This window comes from Branchiostoma lanceolatum, chromosome 17 (genome assembly GCF_035083965.1).
Source record: "Branchiostoma lanceolatum isolate klBraLanc5 chromosome 17, klBraLanc5.hap2, whole genome shotgun sequence".
Classification (NCBI taxonomy): domain Eukaryota; kingdom Metazoa; phylum Chordata; class Leptocardii; order Amphioxiformes; family Branchiostomatidae; genus Branchiostoma; species Branchiostoma lanceolatum.
In genome coordinates, this window is record NC_089738.1 from 4,206,952 (window position 1) to 4,233,162 (window position 26,211).

General features: G+C 41.0%; 1 protein-coding gene across 5 annotated transcripts in view; it reads right to left on the minus strand.

Moving 5' to 3' along the window:
* Nucleotides 1-1,551: 1,551 nt before the first annotated feature.
* Nucleotides 1,552-26,211, minus strand: part of LOC136423490 (E3 ubiquitin-protein ligase TRIP12-like) — a 38,793-nt gene continuing 14,133 nt past the window's right edge. For 4 of the 5 annotated variants that reach the window (XM_066411660.1, XM_066411655.1, XM_066411657.1 and 1 more), the window contains exons 12-35: nucleotides 25,908-26,061; nucleotides 23,198-23,423; nucleotides 22,362-22,480; nucleotides 17,641-17,773; nucleotides 16,906-17,102; nucleotides 16,268-16,398; nucleotides 15,605-15,805; nucleotides 14,597-14,788; nucleotides 13,907-14,061; nucleotides 13,103-13,352; nucleotides 12,315-12,508; nucleotides 11,700-11,839; nucleotides 11,161-11,312; nucleotides 10,267-10,409; nucleotides 9,547-9,703; nucleotides 8,776-8,874; nucleotides 8,480-8,594; nucleotides 7,682-7,836; nucleotides 7,073-7,150; nucleotides 6,301-6,387; nucleotides 5,622-5,786; nucleotides 5,055-5,168; nucleotides 4,477-4,675; nucleotides 1,552-3,825 (exon numbers count right to left, since the gene is read on the minus strand). In XM_066411660.1, the coding sequence (XP_066267757.1) occupies nucleotides 3,629-3,825; nucleotides 4,477-4,675; nucleotides 5,055-5,168; nucleotides 5,622-5,786; nucleotides 6,301-6,387; nucleotides 7,073-7,150; nucleotides 7,682-7,836; nucleotides 8,480-8,594; nucleotides 8,776-8,874; nucleotides 9,547-9,703; nucleotides 10,267-10,409; nucleotides 11,161-11,312; nucleotides 11,700-11,839; nucleotides 12,315-12,508; nucleotides 13,103-13,352; nucleotides 13,907-14,061; nucleotides 14,597-14,788; nucleotides 15,605-15,805; nucleotides 16,268-16,398; nucleotides 16,906-17,102; nucleotides 17,641-17,773; nucleotides 22,362-22,480; nucleotides 23,198-23,423; nucleotides 25,908-26,061 (3,753 nt within the window). In that variant the 3' untranslated portion in view covers nucleotides 1,552-3,628. The remainder of the gene's footprint in view (nucleotides 3,826-4,476; nucleotides 4,676-5,054; nucleotides 5,169-5,621; nucleotides 5,787-6,300; nucleotides 6,388-7,072; nucleotides 7,151-7,681; nucleotides 7,837-8,479; nucleotides 8,595-8,775; nucleotides 8,875-9,546; nucleotides 9,704-10,266; nucleotides 10,410-11,160; nucleotides 11,313-11,699; nucleotides 11,840-12,314; nucleotides 12,509-13,102; nucleotides 13,353-13,906; nucleotides 14,062-14,596; nucleotides 14,789-15,604; nucleotides 15,806-16,267; nucleotides 16,399-16,905; nucleotides 17,103-17,640; nucleotides 17,774-22,361; nucleotides 22,481-23,197; nucleotides 23,424-25,907; nucleotides 26,062-26,211) is intronic. The other variant, XM_066411659.1, reaches the window with a different exon arrangement.

The window sequence follows — 26,211 nt, forward strand, 5'->3', positions numbered from 1 at the left end:
TGGATTATGTTTCACGCCCCGTTTAACACAGTCTCTTCGGTAATTAGAGAATTCAATGGAAATTCTGTTTGGGGGTTTCTCACAAAACACAGCGCCGTTGTTAGCGTGGAAACGGCGGATTTGGGTATTTTTGTCGCGCAGACAATATTTGCTGACCCAAAGGGCAAAAAATCCGCTTTGTTGTGCCGCCAGTTCCGAGATGGACAAGAAATGAGTGCTTGTGTTGAACCTATGGCGGCGGGACTTGCTCAATTGTTGTGTCTGGAGGTCTTTGCCATTGAATTCAAGTTTGAACACACAAGAGATAACCAAGGAGGCTCTATTCAACATCCTTCAGACAACGAACCACGAAATGTGTTTCTACGAAGGAAGGAGTTTTAAAAAGCTCGAAGTGTAAAAAAAAATCGGTCTATACTTCAGCTAGATTTGCCTTTACACGACCCTGTTTTAGGAAATGATTGCAGCAACAGCGGGGTAAGGGCGATGTGAAGTTTGTCTAGAATAAATGGGAACTTTGCCAGTTTTACCCAGTAAATACGTATACCGTGCCTTTTCGGCATAATAGTCAATTCATTTCAACTAGAATATTCACAGCACAAGCTATACTATGGACTAGATATTCCCTGAGAAAAAGTCTGTCCCAAAAGTTTCTCAGAACCTTAGTGATTAAAGTACATATGAAACGCTAGGAAATGCTGACATTGCTTGTAAGTTCGTGCTAATTTCATACCCCTAGCGGGGCTTCTCTTTACTGCAAATATGCAGTCCAATGCTGGAATGTTGTGTAGTCAATTATCTCCATGCAGATGTGGTGTTCGTCTCAGTCGTTCACACGCTTTTGAGGCATTTTCTACGTCTTTTATCTATTCCTCGCCTTCCTACCCTGTGTATTCTGTTGACATCTATATGTATCACAATTAAGAGTTATACCTGTTCTCACTATTATTAAAGTCAAATCAAACCTAGACAAAGAAATCATCATCATCAGACAAAGAAATAGGTGTGTCCTAACTGAAGTATAAGCAAGCAGCTTTAAAAATATCAAAAACTGCTTGGAGTTATGAAATGGACAGCTATCATATTTGGTAGCTACTAAAACAGTCATATGAGGGTGCACTAAAAAAAAAAAGGTAAAGCAGTCATCCTCAATTGAGGTCAAGCATGATGCTTTTTCAAGTAGCTAGTGGTAGTGCAATGCTGCTTTGCGTTTTTGGCCAAGCACACTGGGTCACCCCTACTCTTCTCGATAAGTGTGTTGGGTTCTTTCACGTGCAGAGGTTTGATGCCTAAGGCTTACGCCCGAAGCTCCCTCATACACGGGGCCGTCGGCTTTACGTCACCACCCGAAATGACGAAAGCAATCGCTTACAACATGTCCGAGCTGAGCCGACCCTAGGATCGAACTCAGGCCCCAGGATCGACGGAATTTGATCCAGATGGCGAAGCAGTGGGATTGCATTACCGCTTGCGCCACGGAGACATGTTGCATTAAAAACGTTCCTTATCCTGTACTAAGTTCCCTAAGTCAGAACACAGAAAGGAACACTGAAATATATTTTGCGGACATTTTGCAAATAAAGTTTAATTCCACTTTGAGTTGAAAATGTCCATAATGGAGTAGATCAACCTCCATACACAATTCTACATCATCTTAACAACTGAATTGGCAAAACTACACTATATCTGACAAGACAAAATGAACAAATTCATACCTCGAACTAACTCAACTACACAAGTGAAAAGATTCTTCCTTCAACGTTCTTTTGTAAATCCTTGCTTAGCTTCAGGACAAGAGGAAATAAATATATTACAGCTTTTGCAATGCTGGCAGCACTTACAAACTTTCTCAATTGTTTATCAAGTTTGCACATACTGTTATTGCTGTCATTTGTTTCCAAGAAAATACCCAGCATTAAGATAATAGGGACACGTCCAAAAATTATTAAGTAAAAAGTGAACAAAAAGAGAGAATACTTATCATGTATTTTTACCAAGAAATGTAAGTGCTTATTTGTCCAGCAATGGTCTGAAGCCTTGGCAACTATTTTCCTTCCATAGTATGCTGTATCAAGGCACCAAACCTCGAATCTGTACATAGCTTGCAGCTGCCTGTACATTAAAGCACACCGACAGTGAAAATGCAACAGAAGACTCCACACTGACAGGAAAATATAAAATGCTTGCTGTTCAACTGAAAACACACTGGACTTGGGGCTTTTATTTTAATTTTAGAAAGAAAGTGCATTGTCAAGTGCACAAGAACACTTTTGTCAACGGTGTTAGTGACCATAGGGGCTACATTAAGAATCTGTTCGGTAAAAATGAAAGGTTTTCCACAATTGTTCTGTTGGCATATAGTTGTTTCCCCCCATCAGATAATAAGTTATAGCCATTAAAATATGTTGACCCCTTTTTCTCGATTATCTTTTCTGATGAAAATATGGTCCAATGTATTAGAGTTACAAATGTATGTCCATATAGCAAACCTCATTGTCACTTATAGCGGGTTATAACATACCTGATTAATTTGGCTGTTACATGTGAAATGGTGGTGTTCTGTAATATACCATGTATGACTTTATGGCACACTTACATTTGGTAGGTAAGCACTATATAGACTTTGTGAACACTACATGTTTTTGTGTTTGTATTTCAACATGAGATAGCGAACTGAAGTGAGATACGATGATCTTATAGTCTCACAAAGCTGGGAGAACAATAATGTTGGCTTCTGTGATTATAGTTTACTTGGGTATACCTACGGAAGTCAAGGATGGAAGTCAGAGATTGTTCAAAAGCACATGCAACTCACCAAACTTTTTGTAAGGCATAGCAAACAGACATCTTTATAATGTCGAAGAAGCTGGCCAGATATGATTAAAATCATAGGGACAAAAACTGTCAGGAATACTATATCTCTAGATTTGTAAGTAGATACAATGTTAATGTCATTATCAGCAGTATAGAATATACAGGAGAAAATATGGAGATGTGTTTTGAATGAAGTGTTAAAATGAAATGATATGCATTTATACATCAGTGACAATTGTGGAAAACATAAGGGAAAATTTCAGTGACATAAAATCTAGTGGAAAGAGGGCGGAAATACATGTAGTTGACCTTGTTCATTGTTCAATGCAGTGAACTGCAAGATACACATAACATACAGAGCTGTTGGTTGTTTCAAGCCTTGTGTAGAATTTTGTACTATCCTTATGTGTAGCTTTAAGCCTGATGTATTTAGTCCGTGTTCTGATACTTGTACAGTTGGTCTGGAAGGTTAAAATATGATGGATTTGTCTCAATATACAATTCGTACAATTTCTGTTCACGGAATCATATTCCTTGAAAACACAACAATGAATGAATATTTCAATGGTCTGCTATTACTAATCTTTTGCCCCTTGTGGACTTATATTTGCCTTCTGAAGATGACCTGGAGTTAGTTCTTTCATATACCAAGTCACAACTTCCATTGGAATGCCCTTGTTATTAATTCATCTGTAACACCTACTGTACTCAGCACCACCGATTGTACTGCTGAGGGTAAGTTTTGGGGCTGTGGTACATGCAGCTTACTGTGTTGTGGCAACAAATAAAAAGAAACGATGTGTTACTTCAGCAAGTACTACGAGAGATGGAAGGAGTGCTGTCCTTCTTTCATAGCTGTTCTGAGCTTGTTGGCCATGACTTCTATGGACGTGTAGTCTGGCAGTTTCAGGTAGTTCACACAGGTCATGACGGAGGGAAGGAAGTCGTCGGGGTTCTCTGGTGATTCTACGGCTTTGCGGACAACGGTGAGAGGAGGGTTCAGGGCACGGTATCCTGTAACAGACGTCAACAATTGAGAAATCAAGTCAAAGACATATTACAGAATTGTAAAACATGTTCCAAAAATCTAACTTAAAAATGTGAGCTTTTGTAGAATTTTTACAACAGCAAATTGTCTGTGCCGACGAAAAGTTCGACTGATAATCCTTTCAACACCCTATGTAGAAAACATTTCCTGTCATCCAACTACTGAGAAAACAATTGAAAAATCAACTCAGAAAGTCAAAGACATATTTAAAGATTGTACAACATGTTCTGACAATTTAACTTAAAAGTGTGAGCTTTCGCAGAAGTTTTACAACAGCAGATTTGTCTATGCCTATTTGTCAAAAGCACTACTGGTAATCCAACTACTTATGCCGTTATGGTGTACACCAAGCATAAGTGAAAGAAATTTCTATTTCTAAACTGTTGAAGGACATATCTTGCAGAAATCTATTCAACTTGCCAGTTAAGACCACGAAAACTAATTTACTGCTTTGGAACATCTGCATTTTGAAGTGGGAAATTTGTGTTAAGTGCTTTTCCCAAGAGTACAACTTCGGGGCCTGTGAGGGATTTGAACCAAGGATCTTTAGATTCTGGGTCTAACACACTAACCATTACGATGTATAGTTACTACATGACCTGACTTGAATGACTCACCTCCGACTGGGAGTCTAGGGCTGCCTGTGACAAACAGAAGGAACTCTCTTTGTTCATCGTTGTGGAAGTTGCTCATGATCTCGAACAGGTGTTTGACGGAGCGGCTGTCGTGGGAGTAGCCGTGGTCCGGTCTGCACGTCTCCATCAGCATCTTCACGTCCCACGGCTCAGTCTTGTTGCCACAGAACAGCTGGTCAAGCTGGAACAGAACAATGGTTACATTGTAAACACGGTTTATAACAGTAAACTCTACACTAACCAAAGGGATTAATATACTTGGTTATGTTTTAAATACTGTAAATGCAGAAATGTTCGTCATGGCTTTACGTTTGCAGTTTTCGTTTCACAGAGAACTTAAAACCACTGAAAACGTTTTGTCCAATACTGCAGCAGTATGTGACTATAGCGCTGCTGCGAACTTAAAACCACCGTGAACACTTATCTGCCTTTTTCTTAACTCTTTGATATGACTTAGATCAATCGAAAGGCATACAAATAGATAAATGTCCCAACATATCACATTATTAGGATCCAAGCAAAGCAAAGAATCTTGTATTGTGATACTTTAAATCACTTACCTCTTCAGGATAGAAGTATTGCAGATGGGACATTGGGAAGACGGACTCGAACCCCTCTCTGAACGATTCAAACTGTCTTGAAACGCCCTCTATTAACGTCCAGTGAATTACAAGCTGGGGGAAAGTGAACATATGTACAGAGTCAAAATGCTGGAAGTTGCAGTTAGAACATGATCTAATCTTCTACCCTTTAAAACCTTTTTACAGTGTAGTAAGAAGGGCAAATACAGAAAAAAACAATACATACATTTGAACTGCTGTCTTAACTGAATCCATGGTAAGACAAACAAATACCTTTGTGACCCAGTGACAGACTATGTGCAACTTCAGTGACGATATAAACAGTAGAAGTCAAATTGAATAGGCTCTACCACCCTCCGCGGGTCGCTGGGAAAATAGTAGAAATTGGCCAAATAGAGTCAATTGTATGAAGGGAGCCGGCTACGGAGAGAGGGTCAAATACGCGAATGTTACCCTCCATGGCCAAAGCCCCCCGGCAAATGTTCTCCCTATAGCCGGCGCGGTTAGTCTGGTAGAGACTACAAATTCTACAGCATCCTTGCTTACCTTGACATACTCCTCCAGGTTGTGTATAGTGACTGGGATGTCCTTGCCTCCCTTCTTCAGCTCTATGTTTGGGTACCCAGGTAACGTGAAGTCCAGATCCAGGTCCTCTATTCTACACCCGTCTAACGTCAGGCTCTCCAGGGCCAACTGCAGGCTCTGTGCAGTCTGTTGGGAAAAAACGTTTTAATTCTATACGCACACATATACGCACTTATCTAAATGTTTTGTCCTTGGTTCACTTAATTGAGAACATACAAAATAGGTACTCTTATGAAAAATGCCTTTTAGTGTTTAATCAATGATAAAGCTGTGATTTTGTATGTAAATTTTATGAAGCCAATCTTTGTAAATACCAATAAAATTTAGACTGATAAGTCTGCCGGTTGTATGATAAAGATCCAATCCAATCCAATGGATTAGCGTTAGCTTGGAAATTCATCTGTGTTGTTAGAAATCGTTTTGAAGCGAAGTTGACCCAGGTTATTTCAGACACAAAAGCAATGGATTGTTCATTCCTTGACAAAGAGTGGGGTTGGATAGTCCAAATTTTGTGTTGGAAACTACAGTTCAATTGTGTTTCAACATGGATCTAGTGTTTTTTCATCCAAGAATTTCACTGATACCCTAAGAATCTGCAAGATGTACTAAAATGGATAGAAACAGTGTGCGGTGTACTCACGTGTGCTTTGTCCTCTTGGAGGCGAGACTTTTGCCTGAGCACATCCACAAGCTGAGACACAGACTTGGCTACAACAGGGTCCAGATACTGCAAACGGAAAAGGGACGTTTGAACCTTAGGTTCCTGCTATAACTTACATCGTACAGACCAATCTCTATTACTCTCTTATAAGGTGCACACTCATAAAGGTATTGAAAAGACAAAAAAAGGAACCACTGAAGCCATATGTCAGTCAACTACTGCATTTTTAAAATCATCTACCTCTTTTACATTGTCAACATTCAGAAATACGACACTATTATTTTGTCAATCAGATCAGCAACTCTCTGTCCATGAGTATAGACAGCTCCTTTGATGTCCAAGGACATAGACAGATATCAACTTTTCTGCACCATTTAGCCTTACACAAGCAGGGATCTCCCTAGAAATATAGACTAGGATGGGGGAGGGTGCCAGGCACAGGATAAGTGCCACGAGGGGGGAGGTCTGGAGGGGGGCACACACCTCTCAAAAGGTGCATTTTGCCTTTTTCAGACATGATAATGGAAGTCATTTCCTGCAACTTCAGCTTTACATCTGAAATTTCCAGTTTTGAGCAAAATTACAGGCTTTGCTGGGTAGAAATTGGAAAAAATACCCTAACTTTGAAAATCAACAGGATGGAGCTGGGATTAGAACAGGATGGAGGAGCACCACTGTTCCATTCTTTAGGGAGATCCCTGCACAAGAACCCAAAACTAATTATTCCAGAATGCCATCCATCCATACTGACCTGTATGTCTGTGACAGAGAGGGTTGCCTCCTGCCCTAGCACCCACTTGTAGAATGGCAGGCTCAGTGGGAAGTCAACCTGCAAACATGATGTCACAAAACATGTGAAAAAACATTTATGACAGTCCACAAAAAAAGACACATTTACACAAGTTCATAACAAACATAGATCAGTATTTACAGCTGAAGCCACACTTTTTCTGCGCAGTACATTTGTGGCGTTGTGTTGGAGAATCGGTTAGGGTGTTTGGCCCAGAACCCAGAGGTCTTGGGTTCAAATCCCCTGACATATCACCTTGGGAAAGATATTTTACACATACTTCCTCACTCCACCCAGGTGTAAAAATGGGTACCTGAATTCAGTTGGGGAGGTAAAAGGCAGTGGAAGGAGAGGGATGGACTCCATCTTCCAGTACCGTGCCCTAGACACAGTGGATTAACAACCCACTGCCCCTATGGCCTCAAAAAGGCTATGGGACTACCTTTACCTTACCATTACAATGTAGTTGTGGAGGGAGGTTTTCAGATGCACAGAGTCCCACTACATTACCTTCTCTAAACACTGGCAATCATCATCATTATAGTTGTGCAAAGGAGGCATGACACTCACCATTCTGGAGTCCATCAGAGCCTTGGCCATGAACTTTCCTATGAATCTAAACTTGATCTTGGCCTTGGTCACGTGACCAAGCTTGGCCGTTCTGCCGTAGGGCTGTGGGAAGAGTCCCAATGAGGAATGCACGTACAAAGTTCCGTCTTGGTTCCCTGCAGTAAAGACAAACAAGCAATGAAACAATATGCTAAACATGTTAAGCCAGAAAAAAAAACACCACAGCAAAAAGCTTCAAGTATATCAATAATGAAGACATTAGAATTTAAGACACATTTTCCTACGTACATTATCTCTGCAAAAATTCCTTCAGTACATGACGATGATTTTTAAAAAACGCCTCTGCCTCTAAGGCATCGCCAAAAAAGAAGTGTATTGCAGCATATAAAAGCAATCACGCTGGCAACATGCAGGTGGTAGGTAAAAGATTAATTTACATGTTAATTAGTAAATTGATCTCCTGGTTTAAATATGAATTCATAACCTGATCTGCTAACATCCCTTTGCCTACCAGCCATTGAATATCCTGGATGTATATGTCATGATAAGTGTCACCCCCCATCCTGAGATAATGGTAGGGCCCAGAACTGGAGAGAGGTCGGGTGTCATTAACCGGGGACAGATGGTATCTGAGAGTTCTGAGAAGTGGCTGGATTGTTCATGAGTGGAATAAAAGGAGTGTGAACCGAGATCTTAGGCGTCCGTCTGTTCTGTGTAGAAGGAACCTGTCACAGTATATACAAACAGCCATCGCTGACGTATTACAGCAGTCAGGCACAGTTACTACTACTAGTTTACCTTTCGAGTCTGGGAGTGGCACAGCCTCTCCTCTCCACAGGTCCAGGTCTGCTCTCTGCACCTCCCTGGACACCAGTGCATAGAACTCCAGGGTCGGCCCCAACCCTGTACCAACCTGATATGGACAACACAGACACATATGAACAATGACAATAGAACGTTCTCATACTGTAACGTACATCTGTAGGATCAATAGAACAGTGTACTTGGATGTGTAATATCTGTTTGGCTTTATCAAAATGTAACATATCAAAATGTAACAAGCAACAACGAAGAAAATGTCCAGTTTCACCGACCTCATTTTCGTACTGTATCTCCAACATGGCCCTGGAGTTCCCAAGGTCGTTCATGACTGACTCGGCCTGCTTCAACAAGTCTTCTCTGGAAACAGTTCTCTGTCAGAAATGAATGGAAGAAATGTAGTGTTGAAAAAGAGGACATATTCACATATGCCAAATATCATTACAGTCAGGTGCCATGAACTCAAGAGATCAACACAGCTAATAAAGGGCAATACAACTTACATTATTGCAAAGGCAGAAATATTTGCGGTGGTTTTCTGTTCGCGGTGAACTCTTTGTCGGCAAACTTAAAACCACTACAAAAAGCCATTACATTGTATAACTGTAGCACTACTATTGTTTCAAACGTGAACTCAAAACCACCGCGAACACTGAGTCTCCATTTTTTCCCTACCGCGAAATCCAATCCCCACGAACATTTCTGCATGTACAGTATTAAATAGCCATGACGATGAGGAGCGTCTAACACACAAGCCATAGTCAACATGGTTTAAGAATACTGTAACTGCATTTAAGTTCGCATGGTTTTTATCTCGCAGCAGGGAGAAAATGGAGTGATCGCAAGGTTTTTAAGTTTGTGTGTTTGAAACAGTAGCAGTGCTACAGTCATAGGTGGGCAAAAAGTTTCACGGTGGTTTTAAGTTTGCATTGAAAGTTCAGCGCAAAAATTTCTGCATTTACAGTTAGGTTTACAAAACTCTGAGACAGTAGACAACAACACTTCCACTACTAAATAGAACAGTTTGTGACAGGACCAAGATGTACCTTTCTCCTATCTAGTCTGGGGGCCACTCTGCTATCTGTGGAGTCCGTACTGGAGACCTCGGGCGAGCTGTCCTGCAGCTTCTGCATAGCACGGTCTCGGTCAAACGACGTCATGTAGAAAAGGGTCTGCCGCGTGTCGAATGGGAGTAAGAAAGGGCTGGAAAAACAGAGATAAGACCATTAGATCATTATGCAAAGTTGTACAGGAAAGAAAGACCTCACACTAAAACCTGCCTCCCTGCCTTATTAAAAAATAACCCCTTGCTCCTCTTGGTGAGGTTCCTTGGTGAGGATTCTGCTACCTTCAAACTAAATCCTGTGTCTTTCACGATCAGGTCTATACAATGTAGTTGTCATATGGTGCTGGAAACAATACTGTCATAGACCCGATTACACTGCAGGAAAGTTGATCAGCCAATAAGTCTGCAAGATCTTCATGATATTTTTGGCAGTTATACGCCCAATGTTCTCTCAATCATAGCACAATTTTTAGAGAACGGCCAATGTTTGCAAGTCTCGAGCTCTGTTCAATGTGATGGGGTAGAGTTTCAGGTGAAAAATAGCCTCGAGTCTGTGGTGATTTTTAAATTCAGTGGATTCAGACGATCAACAAATACGACCAAAGCTAGTAAACTGTGTGACGAGCTTATTGAATGGAAAACAAATTTTGTATGTGCAATAGTCTAACAATTTTAGGATAAAGTTGAGTATATGACTCACCAGGCTTTGCCAATCTCCACCAACCAGGGCGGAAGGTTGCCGGTCATGATGACTAGGGGGTCCTGGAGTTGCCTCGTGGCCTTTGCTGTGAGTTTACTGTTGATGAAGTCAGTAGGGGGCAGGATGGGCTTTGTGGGCGCATTCTGAGAAATGGGAAGAAAAAAAGTTATTGTGAGACTTACAACAACACACATCTATTTCTTGGAATGTTATGAGGTATACTGTAATTGACTTTAAGTTCACGGTAGCAAAATTTCACAGTGTAAGGAAAATGGACAATTTACTGAACTTTAACTTCACGGAGGCGGCAAGTGATTTACAGAACGGATGTGTGAAGGAATCATAAATAATAACAATAGGTTTTTTCACGGTGATGATAATTTCTCGATACAGAGGTGACCGTGAAAACCATGAACATAAAGTTACAGTGAAAGAAACAAGAATTACAGTATCTTATACTGTGAATTCATTATTTTACTGTCGCAGTGGTTTTATTTCACGGTATAGGGAAAGGGAGGTAGAAACAATAATAATTCTATAGTACAGTTGTCATACAAGGGAGACACAATTGCAATGTCATGAATTGGCGGTGGCGGCGTCACTGCACAAACAAAACCACCACAAAAGTTTTAAGATACTGTAATTCACTTTATCTTCACGGTAGCAAAATTTCAGTGTAAGGAAAATGGACATTTTTACTGAACTTTAACTTCACGGAGGCGGCAAGTGATTTACAAAACGGATGTGTGAAGGAATTATAAAAACAGTTTTTTTTCAGTGATAAGTCCATGGTACAGAGGTGACCGTGAAAACCGTGAACACAAAGTTACAGTGAAAGAAACAAGAATTACAGTACTTTGAAGTGTACAGAGAGACCAAATGAAGAAAACATACCTCAAATAGTGTGAACCAATATCTGTTGAGAGCGTGGATGACCCTCATTAAACAGATGACTTCCAGGGACGGGTCGTCGATCCGGACGTTCCCGGGGAGGGTTGGCACCAGCAGGGGTTTCAGGGGGGATACAGGACCTGGGCACACTCCCTCTGGAAGGAACAATGAACAAGATGGTTGATGAATTACAAGCAGAAATAGATATTAACTGTTTTGATCACAACCACGCCCAGTAGTAGTATGCGTAGTCAAGTGGTTAGCGAACCTGCCTCTGGATCAAGAAGCCGTGAGTTCTAATCCCGTCTGCTGTCACTCACCTGACATTTACGCTACTGGAAAGGTCGAAGCCATTAGGACGGGACTATCTGAAATTAACCCGTAAATACTGTCCATACGGCCTGATTTCTCTGCTACAACCAGTGGAAGAGTAGCATTTTATTGAGCTAAACTTTTTTGAGATCACTTTCAGTCTGTCCCTGAACAAATCTCATTCATTGATATTCTACAACACCAGAACATGGTACGAATGAAATACCTACCATTCCACAACTCATCATGTTTCCTGGCTGCAGCCTTGGCTGGCCCCTTGTTGGGGGAGGTCCCCTTCCCCTTCTTGGTAGCTGAGGCAGCGGCCACCAGTTCTGTCTTGCTGTCCTCATCGAATGGGACTGGTTTGTACCTGTGAGAGGACGGGAAAAACCCATGAGTGAAATCTCATGCTATGACCAACAAGCTGCAAGGAGGATGAAACCTACACCACATCTTCTTAAAATCAAAAGCTGTCTGCCACCAAAAAATCAAGACCATAGTATGTCCCGGACAAAAGATACAAAAAACAGAAGTTCTGTTGCATTACCAAGGTCATACACTAGGGGGCCCAAAATCGACCTTGACCTCTTCCCAACACCTACCCACATACCAAATATCATCACAATCCATCCAGACATTCTTAAGTGACGCTGGCCACAAATATCCGGAAACATAAACCCCTAAGCAAGCAAGCAAACACACAGACACGCAAAAAGAACCCCTCTATTTTTCATGGAGGTAACTACTGCAAATCTTTACTTCTGTGCAACTTTTTGTGGTTACTTTGCAGTAAGGTAGAAATCAAGAGTTCGTGGTTGGACTAAACCTTCAAAACTCAGACCTACCATATGGTGTGGGTCTTGATCCAGATTCCAGCTCTTCCCAGGGGGTTGGACTCGTCGTCCGTCTCTCGGTCCTCCTCGCTTGTCTGGCCGTACTGGCGGATCGCCTGGTACACCGTCATGTTGTAGGGAAGCAGGTGGTCGCTCAGGAAAAACTGCAGTCTGTGACGAACATTTGGCCCTGAGAACGTGGCCATCTGCAAGTGACAAGAAAAAAGCAAGAGGAAAATTAAAACATAGTAATAAGATATTCAAAGGTTGATTACATGTCATGAATATGCAATGTTCAACACTGTTGCAAAAGTTTGGTGTTATAATCTTTATGCAGTGAATAGACACCTTGTTTTAAGTAAAGAGCAAGAACAGGACACCCAGAAACACCTTCTTTCACGCTGTATTATGTATGAGAGTGAGCACTTCATGATGTGTATCCCATATCCTGTTTCTGTAGTCTAAAGCAACATGCAAACGTGAATAGCAGACAGAAACTAACAGTCAGGGTTATAGATGGTAGTGGGAAGACACAGCAGACAACACTTCTCATTGCAGCAGGCACAGCATTTGCAGTAGAAACATTACACCATGTACAGTTCCATAGCAGACAGGGACACTGCAAATGCAGTCCATACATTGTACCAGTTACAGTGGTTCATGGAACACTTTGGTACTAATCAGCAGACTAATACTGAAATGTTGTGCTGTGTTTTTACATTGTTGTTAGAAGAGTTGGTACAACATTTGGACTGTGCGACACTTCAAGCAAGAAGTGGAATGTATGGATGTGACTTTACGGTTGAAACACTTGCCAAAGATTCATCAACGTCGTCATCAGAGGCGTCTTCGTCGCTGTCTTCGTCCTCGCCGTCTCGTATCCTCCCGTAACCGCGGACGACCAGGTATCTCTCGATGGCCTGCACCAGTGCCAGGGGGTCGATCTTGACGGGACCGCCCTTCCACTGTTTGACGTTCTTACAGTCAGGGTGCCTCTGGAGTTGACACTTCAGCTGGTGGGTGTTGAAGAACTTCAGAGCCTGCGAACCCCTGGATACAAGAAAAAATAATCTAATTAACCAGATAGTTAAGACAAGGACAGTTCCAATACTATTACAATACTCTTTCTGTACAATTCTACTTAATAGAATATACATCAATATCTGTTAATGTTGCTACAAGGCTACTTACTAAAAGGTAATATGATTCTCTAAAAACATTCATTATTTGAAGACTTTCTGTACAATCATACTAAGTAAAATGAACATGAAACTTTGCTAGTTTAGCTTAACTATATCAACTTATTTGTATTTATTGAAAATGAAAGACATTGTAGTCATTACACTGGGTCAGCCTAGGCAGCTTTCGTGATATCTTATTCTAATAACAGACTATTCTACACAAAGGCTTAAAATTCTTCTGTGTTTCGAGGGAACTTTATTTTGCGTTAGGAGGGGAAAGGAGGCTTTCAAGGTGTTTTGAGTTCGCAGTTGAAACAATTCTGTACTGTAGTACAACATATTGGAAACACACTGTCAGAATTGCAGTGGAGAGGTCACAGCGAAAACAAAACCATTGCAAGCATTTCAAGAGTTCTTCCATACCTTCCAGTGGCTGCCCCTCCCCCTGGTAAGTCGTGCACTTTGACAGGGAACTGCTCCAGCTGGTTAATACAGCCGTTAAGCTTGGCGACCAGAGGGAATAACGCTGGCTGGTTACTCGGATCCACACTCTTCACCACCATGGTGCCGTCTGGGGCCTGCAACAATGTAGGGATAGGGTCAGCATTTTACTTATGCTACCTACAATGTCTCACAACTTGTTTATAACATTACTGTTAAATACACATGTATAGAGTGATGAAAACAAAGAAGAATTATTCTAGCTTTTTATATTTAGCAAGTGTGCTTAATTCATAATCTTATTCTCAAGAGGTAGATACAAATTATGTTTTGAATGCACAGTTGAAAATTAGAACCAGTTCCTGTATGTAAATATTTTCCCTCACACTGCAGTGATGCATATGGCAACCAGTCAAAGGCTTAAAGATGGTACATACAATGTACTTAACACTTTGAAATGGTACATACTGCTTTCTCTGTTAGGTTCTTATAAGAATACAATAGATGAACACACAAGTGGGCTAGCCTCTACTTTTAGTACTTGCAGAACTGTGTCGTCCAAGGGCTATAGAAACAGGGATGTACATCGAAATGGATTCTACCTTTTAACCGAGTGACTGAGTGTTTAAAGTTACAATCTTTCCCATGGAACATGAACTTGGTTGTACTTACGGGGCAGTCCAGGAAAACATGCAGGAACCTCTTGAGTCTGACGATGCGAGTCACGGCGTCGTTCTCGCTCTGACTGGTGAGGTAGGCCAGCAGGGACTTCACCAGCCCGCTGTGCTGGATCTCAAACGGTGATACGTCCGAGTCGGTCACAATCCTGCTGATGTCCACCAGGCAGTCAATACCTCGGTCCTTCTGTACAACAATGGGAGGGAAAGGCATTCTACTATCAGTAACAAGCCTAAGGAATACGCAACAAAACTGTTACTCAAACAACTGGATGTGATTTTGGAAACGTATCCAGTTGCTTGAGAAACTTATTACCAGGTTGTCTAACCTTCATTGACGTAGCCTATGATATACATCACAGTGACTGTAAATTCATTCAAGTTTGTCTCGCTTAAATTTTGCAGCACAGTCTAATGAATTATAAGTTTGCTGTCTTTGAATTTGCAGTTAAAACAATCGTAGTAACACAAGACTCATCATAGAGCATATGTTCTCAGTGTGATGAGGGAAAAACAGCGGAATTAAAAACAGTAAAAATTCTGAAATAGACAGAAGCAAGTTTTGATAGAGTCTAGGACTATAAATTTCCTTGCGTTAAAAAGCAGATAAGAATAGTAGTTACTGTAATAAGGCTATGCTAGTTTTGTTACAAATAACAAGAGTAAAGTAATTCACATGAAGGTAAAAATGCCGCCAGCAGTGACTAACTTAGTATTCTAATTCTGAATCAATTTTGACAAATTAAAAAAAACTTGTTGTGATGAATGAATGATCTACTTGTAAAACACAGCAGCCTTGAAGAGGAATTGTTTACAACACTACAAAGAATAGTGCTCACACATCTCATCTTAGATTACCATTGTAAAACCGATGAGATTAAAACAACTTTGGATCAAATTCAAAGGAGATACATCGTAACACCATCAACCAAGATATAAAACTGTGTTTTACAGCTTGAATAAAAATAGAAGAAGGGACTAGAATAATGACAAGGATCCCTACCTCAAGAGCTAGTTTCTCCACAGCATCACAGAGTCTTCTCAGCACATCTAGAGCAGGGTGGCTAATCCCCTGGGTCTCGTGGCTAAAGTAATCCTTCTCAAACTTGGTGGCTCTGTCCTTGATCCATTGTTTGATCTTCTCCTTGTTTGAAGCCAGGCCTTGGTTACTGGAAGAACGGGGAAGACCAAGACTGGAACTGTCCTGTAAGAGATCCATCACATAACATGTAAGTATAACCTCAGATACAATCTTTAACTTAATTCTAAAATACGGTTGAATGTCATTTCCTAATCCAGAACATCAACAAAGAATCATTCAAAACACTAATATGCCACAGAAATCCTGTAAATCGTGAAATGTTCGTGGCAGTTTTATGTTTACTTCCTACTGTATACTCATCACAAACATATGTTTTGTCTTGAATTTCATTACTATGGTTATTTCAACTGCCAACTTAAAAGACACAGAATACCTCCTACCTTCTACTGTGAAATTAAGTCTCCACGATCTCAAATCATTTTACAGGGTACATGTATGTCTTTAATATAAATTCACAATGTCATGTATGAGTTTGATGCAAATGTGTCAAATGACAAGACTATGTATAGTAGAACAAGTCCTGAAGGGTTGTCCACAGAGTTAGAGAGATATCAGTGTACATACCTTTGGTGCATTCTTGTCTGTTGGTGAGCCCGATGCTCCACTGCTTGTACTACCAGTGCTGCCGCGCCCCCAGCGGGAGGGGTTCAGGCTGGCCAGGAAGGACGGCTTGGGGGATGTGCCACCAGTTTTCCCTATAGGAACAAATAACCATTAGTTTCAACTTAATCATATCAGTAGTTGACCAATCAGAACTTGGCACAAAGGGAAAAAGAAGTGTCAGAATGTTGATCCCAAAGTTTGGTCTGAAGCACTGAAAAACAATCACCATTATAGCAAAACTGTCCAAGACCACATCGAGGACTGATAAGATTTGGTCTATGTGGACAGGTGGTCAATGTAGACAGGATTCATAATGCTTGTGTCAATGGGAAAAGTTATCTAAGGGACCACCAAGAAGTGCGCAAACTGTCTGCGACACTTGGCCAGATGGCTGAGGAAGACCGAGAGATTCAAAATCCTGATGAGTAAATTTTTTTGAGTTGGAGAACATTTTAATTAACCAACTCAGATGAACTTTCATGTTAAGAAGTGGTCACATCGGCCAGGTGGTCCCATATGTTGAGGTGGTCACTTGTGCGGGTTTGACTGTATACAGATAATGTACATGTACTCAAGAACAAAACATGTTATAGTCTCACCTGGTCCAGAGGAGCCCTTCCCCTTTGCTCCAGTTCCTTTCCCTCCGAACCCTTTGGCTCCTGACGACCGTGTGAAGACATCCAGAGCTTCAGCCACGGGGCTGGAAGGCTCCTCAGCAGAAGGAGAGTATCTTCTTCTGGCGCTTCTTGTCTTAGGGATGGGACCTGACTTTCTCTTCATGGCATCACTCAGTCTCCTGTTCAACATCAAAACCAAATATACATTTATGAAGGTAAGACATCCAGGAAAAACAATATTTAAAGACAATTCAATCTCGACAACTAGATAAGAATATGGAGATTACTTCCGGAGGTTTCAAGTGACATCCATCACTCTTCGTCAGCGACTGGCAGATTAAAATCAATATGTTTTTACACAATTACATGCATCATCTTGAGTCTTGATTTTTATACATTTTAAAACTGTACCACTTTCTCTTTCTCCCTCTCTCTCTCTCTCCAATTTTAGGTCTTTTATTCCCCATTATATAGGGGTTGGACGTGCTTGCACATAGATGGGGGAGCCCCAGAACTCCTCAGCAAGTGCAAGTCTTTTTTGTAGCAAGAGTTTTTACGGCTGGATGCCCTTCCTAACACCAACCCAAACCCTACTGCTGGGCTTAGGACATGGGTAATATGTGTTAAGTGCCTTTCCCAAGAGCAATTTTCAATGTTTTTATTAACTCCAGCAAACCAGATTGTTAAAAGACTTGAGATATACCATTTTTGACTTACCCTTTGGGTGGAGCATAGATATCCTCTGGTTCATGTTCTTGGGAGGGTCCTGGAGCAGACTCCTTCATTGGGGAGCTTGCTGGGGTGACCGACGTGTCTATCTTTGTCAACTTCTTCACCTGGTGCATCACACCTGGATAGCAACAAGGTAAGGTTATAGTTAAAGTTAAGAAGTCTCTAGTACAATCTAGTTACCAATATAAGATACTTTTTACTAAAAATAGAGCAAGTTGCAACAGGGTTCTCCCCAGACAACGGAACAACGGCGTGCCGCCGGTATACTCCTAGCTCTGCGCCGGTATACTCATTTTCAAATTTAGGGTTTATCTTCCCAATTTTCCTGGATAATTTGGCAAAAATTCATGAAAATACGCAGAATTCTGGGCCGAGCGGCGTCACTTTTTCCGTCGGCATTGTCTGTAAAAACTTGTGAATGGATCGGATACTCGAAAAACAATGGACCATTTCGCTACAACGCCGGTGACAAAAGAATCTCATTATTGGTTCAGCATCCGACTCCCCTAAATCCCATTTTCATGCAAACAACGCTAATTGTCTGTATTTACTTCATGAATCACAGCCAACGGGTCAGAAAGAAGTTTTTTTTTTTTTGGAACTACAGTACACGTTTGTGAAAATCACCTACCGCCAGTTCTGCAACATTCTGGTTAGCCTGGAATCCATACCCTCGGTGCCTCCCCGATATCTCTACTGCACTGTGAGTGACCCTCACCCGCCCAGACAGCTTAGCCCGCTCGGGGTGTTGTTTACGACCTTGGATTAATTAGTTCGGCACCGACGGTATGGCCGGACGCTGTACTAATTCCTCTCGATTTATGGCCCTCCCAGCGCCGGGTGTCTCGCGGTCTGACAGCGCGATTGGACATGGGCGCTGCCCACGGCGGCAAATCAGGATCTGTTTGTGTAGGATAATTGGCTAGCGGAACATGTCAGTTGATTAAACCTCCTTGGTTGCATCATGTACACAGTAGCAATGTGCTCTTTTGTGTTCACCAGGGATCAATCTATACCTTGTTTAGAAGCACAAGTAAATACCAAAGGTTGTTGTTCCCAATTCTCCAATCCATACAAACTGAAATATCGTGATAATCAAGATCTTGCTCGGCCGCCCGAAAATCTCACGGGTATTGTTGTTGTACTGCCTGGGTCACGTTTCTGATAGCGACATGACGATGACTGTAAACAGCTGTCCTTTCACGCTAATTTCCAGAGTGACAGCCATGAGATCAGAGGGGCATTGGGGACCCAGTATAGCTCAGATTTTAAGCTAGTTTAGCAACAAGAGAGCCTTAGAAACAATGTTTTCTGCAGCCTTGTGGTGCGCGCGTGCGTCGCTCGTCTTAGATGGCGGCCATGTTAGATATGGTAATGATCAGAGGGACCGAACAGCTGAAAACGCGCGCCAACCTGGCACGCCAATCAGAGCTCAGCGGAATAATTAGATCAGTCTGCTCTGTTCCCATTGGGCGCATCAGATTCATGCGCCTTGAATCAGGCCCGTATTGACACCCTGCCAGTCTCTAGGGGCGGCGGAAAAGTAGGAAGGCAGCAGATGTAAGGTGTAGCGGAAGTAGGATGGCAGCCAGAGGTAGAAAGGCCATCAGAAACTGACTGGCCCGGTAAAACATCACTAAGCCGACCCTAGAGACTGGGACCAGGCTACATTCTGGTAAATTCTTCCAAAAATCGGCAAGCAGCAGAAAAATGCCTGGTTCATTGTAGCACTACTACATTTGAAAACATCGTGTGGGGGTTTGTTTCAAATTCGGTGTGTGTTTTTAGTCCCAAAACTGATAAAAAAAGTCAAAACTTTGTTCAATTTTGTTGACAGCACATGTTTGGTTGACGAAATAATTCTGCACTTTTTTAAAACAAAATCGGCGATCCAGTCGAAAAATGGCTGCTCCATTTTAGCAATATTAACCATAAAAATACAGTACATGGTGTTATTTCGCTTTTGGTGTTGCTTGTTAAGTCCCCAAACCGACGAAAGTGCATGAATTTCTTCCCAATCCTCGGGATCGCCACTACGACGCCATGTTGTTTTGTTTACAAAGAGACTAGACAGAAACTAGCCTCACATTTCACTGCAGATTCGGGCTTGAAAATTTGATGTCATGAGCATGAAAAAAAGTGTAAAACTTTTAGAAAACTATAAAATAAAGGAATTTGATATCTATTTAAAAGTTTAAAAGATCATGTAAATTTTTTTATTCAAATCAAACTTCCAAGTAGTGAAGAAAATGACTGAGGATAGAGCAGTATGGAGAGAGTTCACCATGAGGCTTACAACTTACAGGCCATTGGCCTAAAGGCGTCAGGGTGAGAAGAAGGTGAGAATGCGTTCTTTGAATCTGCGGCTTGGAATGTCACGTTATATGCTGTAGTGGAACATTCCATTTTCTCAGACTGAAAGGGGCCTTGGAGCAGCAACTAGCTGGAGGTTTTACAGGAAACTTTTTGAGTGTATGTTGGGATTTTGATGTGTGAAATACTTAAGAAAATTCATAACATTCTATATTAGAAAATTCACAGGTTTCTGTTGTCTTTTTTTCCATAGTTTTTGATGTTTTATTTTATCAAGTTGAAAAAAATATTAATAATGAGAAGGTTTTGCCCAATGTTCTCCACATTTTTTTTCCTTTGTGATTTGCCTCAAGTTCCAAGTAGAAAATACATGACTTGAAGTTGTGTATACTATTTCTCTTGTTGAATTTGAAGGCACCGTTGGCCCCCGGTAAGGGGTCATAGCGGGGAACCTATCAGTCGAACCGCAGGTCACCGTAGAACGCTTTATTTTCTTTTTTACGGCGTTTGCCGCGGCACGATTTGACCCCGTTGCATGGGTGTAAACAACCGCCTGTCGGCAGCAAAAAGACCTCGGACCTACATAATGTTTATATTTTTTCACATCTACAGGATCTGCCCAACACAACCATGTAGTTATTTCGTGCACAGCAAATTGTCAGCGAGCGCTGTGGCTTTCGAAACATTGACCATTTTTTGGTCAGTATATTTGTGCGTGTATCATTGACGGTTCACCTGGAACCAACTAGATATTTACATCACCTGATAGCCCATTTCCTCTACTTTAAATTGATACCAAAGTTCCTTGGATGATTTTATGGGAACCGGTTTTGCCCCCCAAAAAACTAACAAGAGGTCAATTTGTAGGGCGTCTTATTCTGAAGAAGAAGACAAACACAATGTCCTTTTACCATGCTTTACAGAACTCAAAACTTACCTAACTTGCATATGAATCTCACTTTTCCTGGCTTCAAGATGATATTAGTCTTATTTGGAAATGTTTCAGAATATTAATTTTAGACGGCAAAACTTGAGCCGTAATTTTCATCAACGTTCCCAACACCGGCTGAAAGTTGCAACATTGCACCTGACCTCGCCTGACCCCCGCGGCAGGAAAATGGAACGTACTGGCTGGGTTCGGTCGCTCGAACGCAGGAGTTCGAAGTGATTGACTTCAAATTTGACTATTTTGTAAATATCAGGTACCTTGTACTAAAACCTCTGTCTGTCTGTACTTGACTGTTATCATGTCAATTATCATATTGCATGTGGTAGCCGCGTTCATACAGCTTCTAATACAAAAAATGGGCTTTGTTATGCCACGCGAAATGTATCCAAATGTATCCAAAGCGCAGGAGTGCACGCATCGGTAGCTAGAACTAGGCAGAAATTTCACCACCGCAAAGTAGACATTGTCGCAGTTTTTTCGGGGGCAAAACCGGTTCCCCTAAAATTATCCTGGGGACTTCGGTATCAATTTAAAGATGAGGAAATGGGCTATCACGCGATGTAAATATCTAGTTGGTTCCAGGTGAACTGTAAATAAGACAAACACAAATAAACTGACCAAATATTCTTAATGTTTCGAAGGCCACAGCGTTCGCTGTCTTTTTACAATGCACGAAATATCTACATGGTTATACTAGGCAAGTCCTGTAGATGTGAAAAAGTGTAAACATTATATAGGTCTGAGGTCTTTTTGTTGCACCACAGGTAGTTGTTCACACTCATGCAACAGGGTCCAACCCGGGTCCGGCCGTGACCCGGAAAAAGCCGTCTTAGAGAAGGCTGCGCAGAACCAATGCACATAGAGCTCTGCGGTTCGACTGCTATGCCCAATTTTTGAAAAAAAATTCAAAATTTTTGTTAGTTTATATCCTACATGAGGGTTATTTGCATTTTTCTGTATATGTGATAGGGATGAATGTAGTGTTCTTTGCCTACCTGATTGTATCTTCTTTCCCAAGAGCATATGATGAAGATTAAGCAAAAGCCAGCAAGATGATGTCAGAAAGATATACTAATAAAGTGTATGTGTTTTCAAAATAGTGAACTTGGCTTGAAGATTTTTCCTGCCTCTTTTCCTTGTCATTGTAGGTAAGAAGTAAACCTGAAGTTGCAGGAAATGGCCTCCAATTGTACTTGAAACAGCCCAAATGCTTGAAAGCTTCCTCCTCCCGAGGGGGGGAAACCCCCCCTCCGTGCTACCCCCCCCAGCGCCGCGCCAAGGCGCGTCGCCTCGGGTGCTTTGCACCCTCCTCCGGTATACTCTAAATTTCTGGGGGGAACCCTGTGCAACATCAGTCATTTTCATGTCTCAAACAAACAAACAAACAAACAAACAAACAAACAAACAAACAAACAAACAAACAAGGAATGATTGATTGACGCACCTTCTCTCCTGAAGAAAACACTAAATATGTCGGGAAGTTTCTGCATGAGGATTTCTGCCATCTGAAGAGCCCCCACCACTACCTTCAGGTCCTGGGAGGACAGCATCCCAGCAATATGGCTGGAGTAGAAACATGGAAGAGTTCGTCAGTTGATTTTCTTCTCCTTTTATCTCAATTATCATTTAGGCCATGTTGATTTGGTTAGATATGATGACATCAATTTTTGTCCGATTCCAAAAATAAATCAAAAATTTCCACCATACGGTAAATCATACAAAGCAGCTGCAAAATGGTCAAATGTATCTAAAAAGTTCTAAAAAGATATTGGAAAAGCTCCGTGTGTTCCGTCATTTGTTCAACCTTCCTGACCACGTAGATTTCATAATGAAGGTAACTTTTTTTTTTGCTAAACTTTTCTTTAATTTGCATGCTCGCATCAGTTTTCCGGGTTCCAGGAGGATGTCATCCATACAATCAAATCATCAACACAGCCTTTTTTGGGAACAAATACAGAAGCGAAGACCAGCATGGCTTGAAATCCTTTTTTCCATTGGCTACAATATTGTAAGTTACCAGAAAGTTTACGTGCAATTGCAATCTGGCAAAACATCTTGCAAATACCCAAACCATAATGATTTGATCTTATCCTACCACAACATGAGCTTTAGATAGAATACAGTTATGGAACTGAATTATGATTCACAATACTTATGTCAAATCTTTTCTACTTCGTAAAATTGCCAGTCTACAGTTTTACCCGTGAACTAGAAAATATTTTTGTAGGTTGCAGGTATATTTTGGGCTCTGACCTTAGTTATATGTTCTGAAGAACATACCTTGATACAGCATAAGACTTCAGGACTTCCTTCAGGAGCTCTGCATCAGCGTAATACACAACCCTCTGTATGGCTCGGAGGGACTTGTGTTTGATGGAAGGTCCTGCGGAGGAGCTGTACACTTCATACAGCACCCCAAACAGACTTCGGATGAACGAGGAGGCCAACTCCTTATCTTCCTTCAACACAGCAGCACGGGCATCTTCTTTCACTTCATCTCGGGACACTGGAGAAACAACAACATCAATACTGTAAATCATCTTAAGTTCACAGGGACTCAATTTCGCAGTAGGAGTGTTTAAGTTTGCGGTTGAAACAACCGTAGTTACGTAATACAAGACAGAGCATACGTTAGCAGGCTGTCACACTTTTGCGTATATCAAGTCCATATGAGTTCCGTATTGACATTTTTTGGCTTAGGTAAAGTTTGTGGGGAAGAACTGTTGTTTGTTACTTTGATCCACCGTTGTGCAGCCTGGTTATCGAACCCAAAAAACTACTACTTTGGCTGCAAACTTTACCTTAGAAAAAAAAATTGCAATAAGCAACTATACGTACAGTTTGACAGCTCCCTTAGAAATGTGAAAGAAAAATCGCTACAAATGTGTTCAACAACTCACCACCGAAAATACCCTACTCTCATCTCCCAAATAAACATACCCCCCGGAATAAACATACCCCCCGGACAAATTTTTAAAATCTAATAAACGTACCCCCCGGAATAAACATACCCCCCGGAAAATTATCCAAATTTACAGATGAACTGTGTCCGAGGGAAAGAAGATGATAAGGTAGCTGTAGGCTCTCTCTATTCATTTATCCATCAGGACCATACCAGTAAGTGTATAAATATTGAACAGAATAACTGCACACATCTTGTTCATCTTCTTGCTTGCCACTTCAAAAAAATATAGTAGTAATGTTGAAAAATTGGGCATAGGTTCTCCGCTATGAACCCTAACCGGGGGCCAACGTTGCTTTCAAATTCAACAAGTGAAAATATGCATGATACATGCATTTTCTACTTGGAACTTGAAGCAAGTGATCAAGGAAAATTGTTGTATATACTGACATAAAATCAAAACACGATAAGTAGTCGCCAAACTGCTCATTTCACTTGGATGGGCAACACTTTCAAAGTCTACTCTTTGTTTTTAAACAAATGTATCAACATTTAGAACATGAACAGAAGATTTCAATATCCTGAATATATGGTCATCACAGGTAAGTTACTCCGTATTGTAAAAGCCATAGAGAAAAGGAAGAACTGTGACATGTATATGATGTAACTTTTTATCTTTCCCTACTTGCCTTTATCTTATATGCATTGCATATAGAAATACAGTGTATAGATTTGTAAACATTACGATTTGTAAACATTGCATGCCACAAATTATTGTGTTGTGTCAAGGACATTATCATATTATATCAAGGACAATATTATATAATGTTCTAGTTTTTGTTGTTGCAATCCAAATGATTTAAAATCCACAAATCACCCTTGTATGTAGCAAAAAACATAAATTTTGAGAAACTAAATTGTCAACAAATTTGTAAGAAACCTCAGGCCTTTTCCAATGTTGCCACAAAGCACAAGGTTCTCATGTTACACATGAAAAGTTGAGCTAGACACAGCGGCGCCGCAGACAGAAAGGGGCGGGGCTAACAGAAAGTTTCACCCATATTCCTAGAAAGCTCTGGTATTCTCTCTGTAGAGGGGTGATCTTTTTTAAAGCATTTTTAAGTGATAATAACGGTGACTAGATTGCAATTCAATTTTATATATAGACTTTGATATTAAAATTCTCTTTGTAAAGATGCAAAACACATTTCTGACCAAGGCAAAGGAGTTTTATTTGTACATAAAAAAGAGTTGTTTCCCGTTCTTCGAAGTGAGCTCTTCCATGACAAAGCGTTCCCACGGCCAGAGTCACTGACGTCCATGGATGCGTTACCCACTTTACTAATACTGTGGCGATTCTCCAAGCGCTAAATTTCCATGTTTGTGGTAGGATTGAAATGTTTTGATATATATTGAAAGTAATTACACAGTTTTTTATGCTAAGACACTGTTTTTTTGTGGTGTTGTTTTTATATTTTCATTTTGGGAAGGACTGTATCTCACGCGAGTAGAGAAATTTACATGCGTTAACGTACTAGTACTTGAAACACTGTGCGCCGCTGGCATGTATACTTTTTTTTCTGATCAGCGTGCTTTAGTTTACGATGTAAACAGAGACTGTTAAAGTTGTTTATACAAAGGGAATTGCATTTCAACGTCAGTGTGGCGTCTTATTTTCTTCCAATAACAACATTGACTTAGTAGTGTCATAGAGATCGACCAATACGTTACGAGTTACGCCGGGATTTCACAAAGGTCGGGTCATAGCGGCAGGGAAATCAACGCCGCTTGGCCGGAAAATAGCGAATTATGAGCAAAAATGCCAAGGAAATATGGGCAGGAAAACCCAAACTTTCAATTTCAATGGGATACCTGGTTAGCAAAACTCTGATTTTCAAAAAAATAATAAACGTACTGTCCAAAATAAGAACGTACTGGGTGGATCTTGAGGCTGAAAAAAATAAACGTACGGGTACGTTTATTTAGGAGATGAGAGTATCCTCAAACTTCAGATGGCTACAGTGTACACAAGATAATAAAATTAAACATTTTAACTTAATAAGATTAAAATCTACTGATGGACACTACCTGAAGAGTTGGTCCCACCCTGGTTTGGTCTCCTCTGTACGGGCCTGGCTGTGCCTGTGTCCTCGTTTATCTGCTGCATGGAGTTGAAGTCAATGGTGTAGGTTCTCCCCATGGTAGACAAGCTAATCTCGTCTTCCCCACACTGGTGTGCAGCCTGCGTTAACATACAATAACAACAATACGTTTAGAACATCAATAGTTACATGGATAATAGTTTTCATACAACCCATGGAGTTTCAATTATCGTTCTGCTACATTTCTAAGGGTAATACATACCGACTGGTTATAATAGCAACTGAAGTGA